The sequence below is a fragment of the Henckelia pumila genome, chromosome 3 (assembly GCF_033568475.1).
Source record: "Henckelia pumila isolate YLH828 chromosome 3, ASM3356847v2, whole genome shotgun sequence".
In the NCBI taxonomy this organism is placed as follows: domain Eukaryota; kingdom Viridiplantae; phylum Streptophyta; class Magnoliopsida; order Lamiales; family Gesneriaceae; genus Henckelia; species Henckelia pumila.
In genome coordinates, this window is record NC_133122.1 from 138,747,771 (window position 1) to 138,755,937 (window position 8,167).

Consider the following 8,167-nt stretch of genomic DNA (forward strand, 5'->3'; position numbering starts at 1 on the left):
GGTTGTCTTCTCCTGGATACCCAGTGTACTTGTACTTATTTACCGTTTTTTAATAAAATTTATTTCATTAAAAAAAACAAAATCCATGTTAGAATTTGTAAGTTTCTGTAAGTTTCGACGGGCATGAAACAAGAAGATTGGCATTGGACAAAGAATGAGTGGCGGAAGACCAACGGAGACCAAGTTACAAGGAAATATCCGCAGCACAAATAAAAAAAGACCGCAAACGAAAACATAGTCATCGTACATTAATTTCAGTGAAATATACTGCGAATAAATGAAGGTAGAAATTGGAAGACCTCTTTGGTCATAACATTAATAATCACATGACAAAAATGGATCGGAGCAAGGGCCCAAAAATTAAGTGATGTTAATTTTCATGCCTTTATTTTTGTGGGATTTTTCTGAAGTTTGTTGATACATTGTTTACTATGGTCAGTATCTTCATTTGAAAGGGTTTTCGTATTTTGTTCAGGAAAAGACTTGGTAATTAACATATTATGTATTCAATTAATTACATAAAAAAAATATTTAGTATTCGCGTATATTGCATATATAATGATATTATGGCATTATTTTGGAACTTGGAGAGCTTAGAGTGGGAATATATAATTTTATAATTTCATGTACAATATGTAACCCAATGTGTAATCCAATGTGTACATGTAGCATTTTTCGGGAATATAATATGCTTTGAGATATAATGACGATGATATTAATGGAATGTAACGTTTCCTATTATAGGTATTGTACATAATGAGATTAAGAAATGAAATATAAATTAAGTTTTAAATTTTGATATTATTATTATATGCTAATATTTATTTATTAATGTGATTAATTTTCTAATTAATAACTGTGATTTTTATTTTATTTTTTCTCAATTTATTAATACTTAGAAATATAATGATAATGATTTACTGTTAAACGATTTCCATCAGGAATAGGTAAAAGCAAAAGAATTTGGACGATAAAACTTTGTCCGAACAATACTTATAAAATATTTTTACAATATTTTATAAAAAGTTTTAAAAGTTGTTTTATCATAAATATGTTTTCCATAGTTATTCTATTAAAAAAATATTTTAGACAAGATTCTAAAAAGCACTAGGTAGTTGGTGGTCGAGGTGTCAAAGCGGTGTTTAGACAGTTTTTTTAAAAAAATATATTTAATTAATTATAAAAATATATAAAATATTTTATAATATCTAAATTTAGTCAAAATATGCGTAAACATATTCACCATTTTTATTAATATTTTTTCAACCATGCTTATTAATTTGCGTAATTTTTTATGTTCATATATTTCAAAAAAATATACATAAATTTGTTCAAACATTTCTTGAATTTTTTTATTAATATTATTATTTAAAAAAACAAATAGTTTAGACAGTTTGTTACCCGTCTAAGCGGGTTTTGAGCCTCCTATTTTTTCAAAACCTCTTAGAGCCATTTATTTTCTAAAAATCAGGACGATGAGTGACTGCTAACAACCTAATCGACTCCTTTTAAAATACTGTTTTTAGAGTTGAAAATATATTTTAAAATCGATTTTATAATCTACAATAATTAAGAAGGTGATTGAACGACTATTCTCTATAAAAACTTTTTAATTCTCAGCTAACCCTTGTTTTTTATTCTAAAATATTTCTCAATGGTTCTTTAAAAAAATATACTTAACGAACACATTTTTTTTAAAAAAATGATTTAAAATGTTTTAAAAAATGTTATCCAAACACATTCTTTTTTATTTATAAAATACTAAAAATATTTTTAAAATATTTATCCAATGTAATCTAGATATGTCTAAACCCAACCAACATAGGGAAAATTCCTATTCTCATGAGCTTGGTTTCGCATGAATGGACATTCTCATGTCCATATGATACCAATTAGAAGTTTTATAAATAGGTTGAAAATGTTCATTCTATTCTTAACTCAGTTTCCCGGCCGTATTAATCGAAGCCTAAAAGATGTTACCAAATGGTTGGCTTAAAGTTTTTGTGTACCAATATATACATGTGGCATGCTTGAAATTTGAGATGGATAAACTGAAATTTTTCTTTATATAATTTGAAATTTTCAAAGGAATGCCTTTACATTGGTGGTAGCTTTTTTGCATTATAAAAGAAGGCGAAAAGACCAAAATTAAGGTCAAGTATTTACCTTTTAAAATCGACCAAACCTAGAAAAGTAGGTTATGAAATGTATAGGAAATTGGTAAGCAGATGCCTACTTTCCTTCTTCTTCTTCTTCTTCTTCTTATTCTTCTTCTTTTTTTTTTTTTTTTTTTTTTGCCTCTTTTTTTTGTTGTGACTTAATTACAATTCACTTTTTTTAAAAAAGAAAAATAATCAAAGGTACCCACCAGAATGAAATTTAAATTGCTGGGTTACGTAACAGTGTCAATGAAATTTCAAATGCTTACCACTTTGATTTGGACCAAACTACTAAAAAAATAAGTATTTCAATAAAGTTGCGTTCAGTTGATCAGTTGATGAGATTGAATAAGAAAAATAATATTATGAGTGATGTTGAATATATAATGAATTAGTAATGAATAAATAATTTAATTTTTTTTGGGTTTGATTGATTAAATTTGTAATTAGTTGGTGAATTACAATCGTACCTTTTCAATAATTAAATTATGTGACTAAACTAATATTGTCCTTTTTTATTCATGATTGGATAAATAACCGTTACACAAAATTGTATTTCAACATAGGACTGGATTATAACACATTAATAAATAATAATCATTATATTTTATGAACTTTATCCTTTCATGTTATCCTCTCAAATAAAAGCTTTTAATGGTAAAAAGAATGTTATTAATTGATTATTATTTTTTGTAACTCAGGTATCCAGACTCTTTACTTAACTGATCTTGGAGGAGGACGTCGCGATGATTTCCCCCTAGATTGTCCACAGTTAAATCAATATTTTTTTTTTACTATTTTTTACTATCATGCTCGTGAGATCAAATACTATAGAAGTGGTTTTTTTTTTGTTTTTTTATTTTTTTGACCAAAATACTAAAGAAGTGGTTAAAAATTAAATTTTGTGCTTGCGGCTCTTGAAAAAATAAAAATCGATGATTGAGCCATATTTTATTGATTTTAATACAACATACATTCACACTTTTGTTTTCAAATGCAACGTGGATTGTGGGCTAGCTTTGTCTGTGGTCCAAGATGAAGTAGACCAAACACGTTAATCAATCTCTTCGAATTCAAGGCGTAACTCTATGCCTATATTTCGTAATAAATTGAGGATAACTAATTTTTATATATATATTAAAAAAAAACATTATTTTCGTGTCTACTTATATCAAGGATACAAATATCTTCTAAATTAAAAGATATTACCTTTGTTTCTTCAAAAAAAAAAAAATATTACCTTTGTACTCATAATTTTCGTAATGTTTGGAAGACACGTGAAAATAATATATATGGATCAAATCTCTTATGAGACGAGTCAAATTCAATACATATCTATAATAAAAGATAATATCAATCTTACGACGATCTCATAAGAGTTTTTTTTTTTCGATATTTATTCGTGTGTGCCTTTGTTCAGCAAACACAAGAAGATAGATTACCAATTTATAATGCAATACAAAAGAGAAAATGAAGGTTAAAAACCCAACCCCACCAAAACCATATAATATAATAAAACAAATGGAAGAGTATTGCTTTGATTCTGTGTCACGTATAAGTGTGCCGCCAAAGTCAATCAATCCAGCCCCTAAAATACAGAGTGGGAGACCAAAAACGCGTGGAAACGTATCTGTCCAAACTCATATATTACAAGAAAGCAAACACATTAAAAAATAAAGAACACGCAGTGGTTTACTTTGACAGCTCTTTGCTGACCACTCTCTCTCCTTTATTCCCTTGGTGGATTCCTGCATCCCTTAATCCCCCCCGAGTCTCCTGTATTTTGTAGCCGTGAACGAATTGTTTCTTGGGATTAGAGAATTGAAGTTGATGGGCAGCAATTTTACATACTGTTTACTTGATAGGCTTAAGGGTGTGCCTTAGTACTCGGTCTAATGAGAATTCTACTCCTTCCATGGGTTCTGTTGGTGTTCTTGTTCCGAGTTCTGTCGGTTTCTGGTCAGTGTTTGAATGATGAAAGATTACTGTTGTTGGAGTTGAACAGAAGCCTTGTCTACAGCTCCGGAATTTCAAGAAGGCCGCTGAACTGGAACCAGAATGTAGACTGCTGCAAATGGGATGGGGTAGCTTGTGATAGCATAGGACACGTTGTGAGTTTAGATCTCCATAACCAGTCCATTTCAGGTGGGATCGAGGAGGATTCGAGTCTTTTCAGATTTAACTATCTTCAAAGGCTAAACTTGGCATTCAACAGATTCAACAATAGTGAAATTCCAAAAGGACTTCAGAATCTCACGAATTTGGCATTCTTGAATCTGTCAAATGCTGGTTTTGTTGGGCAAATTCCCATGGAACTATCCACATTAAGGAGCTTGGCCAGTCTTGACCTCTCCACCATTTTTCCAGACCGTTTCAATCCCCTGACACTTGAGAATCCAAATTTCATGATGCTTGTCCAAAACCTCACTTCCCTCTCGGAACTCAATCTCGATGGTGTTAAAATTTCAGATTCTCCAAGCGATTGGCCCCGCACTATATCTTCATCTTTACCCAATTTAAGAAATTTAAGCTTGCGGAATTGTGGTCTATCAGGTGCATTGGGTTCTCTTTCACAGCTTCCTTCTCTTTCAGTTCTACGCCTAGATAGAAATAACCTGTCATCAATAGTTCCAGATTCTTTTACAAACTTCTCAAATTTGACTACCTTGAGTCTCAGCTCTTGCTCTTTACATGGTTCCTTTCCAGAGAAGATCTTCCAGTTATCCACACTGCAGAATCTTGATCTATCAAACAATGTATTACTCAAGGGCACCATACCCCAGTTTCCTCTGATTGGATCTTTTAGGACTATAATTCTCGGCTCCACTAACTTCTCAGGTTCATTACCAGATTCCATTAGCAATCTCAGAATGTTGTCCATGATAGTCCTCTCCCATTGCAATTTCACTGGACCCATTCCATCCACAATAACCAACTTAACAGAACTGGTTGATGTGGATTTCTCGTTTAATGCATTCACTGGTTCAATCCCATCATTCCGAATGTCCAAGAAACTTAATTACATAGACCTCAGTTATAATAAACTCATGGGATCGATTTCTTCTAGGCATTTTGAAGGTCTCATGAACCTGACATTTATAAATTTGGGTTTCAATTCACTCAATGGTAGCATTCCCTCGTATCTCTTCAGTCTCCCTTCACTACAGAAACTTCAGCTCTCTAACAACCAATTTAGTGATCAAGTCCGAGAATTTTCCACCGCGGAGTCCTCCAACCTCGATACACTAGATTTGAGCAGTAATACGTTGGAAGGTCCCATTCCCATGTCCTTTTTAACCTTGAAATGCTTAATGTGCTATCACTTTCTTTCAACTCCTTCAGTGGCACCGTCCAGCTGGAAATGATTCAAACGCTTCCCAATCTTGCAAGGCTTGAGCTTGGTTACAACAACTTGACAGTTGAAGCAAGAATCACAAATTCAAGTCTATCCAGGTTAAATTTGGCCTCCTGTAAGCTGAAAAACTTTCCGGATCTGAGGAACCAAACAAAATTGACTTTCTTGGACCTATCAAATAATCTTCTTAGCGGAGAAATACCTAGTTGGATTTGGGAAATTGGAAATGGACGACTCACGCATTTGAATCTTTCTTACAATATTCTGGTTGGTCTACAAATACCATACAAGATGCCGAGTACGCTTTACATGCTAGACTTGCACTCAAACCAACTCCATGGTGAGTTTCCAACTCCCCCAATATCAGTTATATATGTAGATTACTCGACTAATAACTTTCAAGAACCTATCCCAGATGATATTGGCAATTTCACTCTCTTTGCTTCTTTTTTGTCCTTGGCAAACAATGGCATTACCGGATCGGTTCCTACATCCCTTTGTAGTGCAAGTAACCTTCAAGTTCTTGACCTATCTGGCAACTTATTGAGTGGTAGTATACCATCCTGTCTCTTAAGAAATAACAACAGTCTTGGAGTACTAAATCTTGGTAGAAACAACATTAGTGGTGATATCCCTGATAGTTTTTCTATCAGTTGTGGCCTGAAAACTCTAGACCTCAGCAGGAATAATTTGGAAGGGAAAATTCCAGTATCCTTGGCCAATTGCGCATCTTTAGAAGTCATGAATGTTGGAAACAACAATATTTATGATGGGTTCCCATGCATGCTACAAACATTATCTAGCTTGCGTGTTCTTGTCTTGCGCTCCAACAGATTTCATGGAGGTATCACATGTCCTGAGGTAAACCAAAGCTGGCCAAATCTTCAAATCATAGATATAGCTTCTAACAACTTCGTTGAGTATCTGAATTCATCCTGCTTCTCAAGTTGGAGAAGAATGACACAGGAAAGTGATGGGTCCGGCCACATAAGCTTTAACTATCTGGAACTGGCCAATTTATATTACCAGGACACAGTGACAGTAACCATCAAAGGACTAGAGTTGGAGCTTGTCAAGATTTTGACTATCTTCACATCGATTGATTTCTCTGTCAATAATTTTCAAGGGGAGATTCCTGAAGCAGTAGGACAACTCAATTCACTTTACGTTCTTAATTTATCGCACAATAGTCTCATAGGAACAATTCCAAAATCGATTGGGAACTTAACAGGTCTTGGATCACTTGACCTTTCAAGTAACCAGCTAACAGGGATGATACCAGAGGAGCTAGCAAGTTTGACATTCCTTTCATACCTGAATCTGTCCTACAATAAGCTATTTGGAAGAATCCCCTCAGGTCGTCAATTACAAACATTTACTGAAGCAAGCTACATAGGAAACACAGGCCTATGTGGGTTCCCTCTGAACATAACCTGTGAGGTTCCTCCACCAGCAGCGGAGGGATTACGCAGTTCAGTTCTAATAGAATTTGATTGGCAATTTATACTCACTGGTTTGGGATATGGGGTTGGAGCAGCATTAGTCATTGCACCTCTTGCATTCTGCAAACAATGGAGGGATCAATGCAACGAGCACGTGGACCAATTTATAGGGCTTATATTTCCAAGTTATGCATTCAGTTATGTCAGGTATGACGGGAAATTTGAGGCTATAGAAGACATCAAAGATGAGACTTCCGATGACGATGAAGATGAAGATGACATGGAAGATGACTTGTCACGTGGAAGGTACTGCATATTTTGCACCAAATTCGACATTCAACTTACAAAAGCAGTGCACAGTATGAAATGTACATGCCATTCCTTTCCACCCACATTCTCCTATTATTCTACATCATCATCTTCTTCTTCTGTGCTGTTCATGTATGGTAGAAAATTTTGAATCTTTTCTTAGTTTCCATGTTTTACTTTGTACAGATACTCTATAGATGAAGCATGCAATAGCCCTCGAATAAGGGATAATGAAAATAAATTCTTTTCAGTGGCACGTGAACAGATTATTTTTTATCATAGAACCCAGAAAAAAGGAAAAGAAAAAAAGAAACACCAAATAAACAAACGTCGATAGACATTACTACACTGGTTGAGGAAATTGTACGAACAGGTGGAACTCACACTAAAACAGTTAAAACGCAGCACTCAAAAAGATCATGGTATGCCCAAAATGGCAATTCTACTCTTCATCATAAACAAATTATAATCACAACTAGAAAGGGTATAGGGCCCAAAGATTATCAAAAAGATACAATACACAATGGGATGCTGCATTATTTTCACCGAGTTTTAAAAACAGAATGAAACCGAAACAGGCAGCGTTCAGTTTGAGAGAATACAAAGTACCAATTAATGGTAAATTCAGGCGCAGCAAAAAGAATCAATCGGAGCTCAATTATACAATCTTCAGTCCAGTGCACATATTGGGTATTTGTAAATTGTAATTTATCATATTAAAATACAATAAATTTATGGGAAAAAAAATTATTTTATTAATTTTCAACCTTCTCTTGAATGATTCGAACTCTATTAAAAATTTTAGTGGGAAAAAATTTCAACGTGATCAAACTAAATTCAATAGAAGTGTTACTACTTGCTAGTTACCTAAAGAATTTAATTTGTTATCAAACATGTTTTAA

At 33.4% G+C, this 8,167-nt stretch overlaps 1 protein-coding gene across 1 annotated transcript; it reads left to right on the plus strand.

Moving 5' to 3' along the window:
• Nucleotides 1-3,827: 3,827 nt before the first annotated feature.
• LOC140887786 (receptor-like protein 7) lies at nt 3,828-7,508 on the plus strand. Its single transcript, XM_073295264.1, is given in 2 exon segments — nt 3,828-5,441; nt 5,444-7,508. Coding segments are annotated over 2 exon segments (3,360 nt in total). The 5' UTR covers nt 3,828-4,054; the 3' UTR covers nt 7,417-7,508.
• The last annotated feature ends 659 nt before the right edge of the window (nt 7,509-8,167 follow it).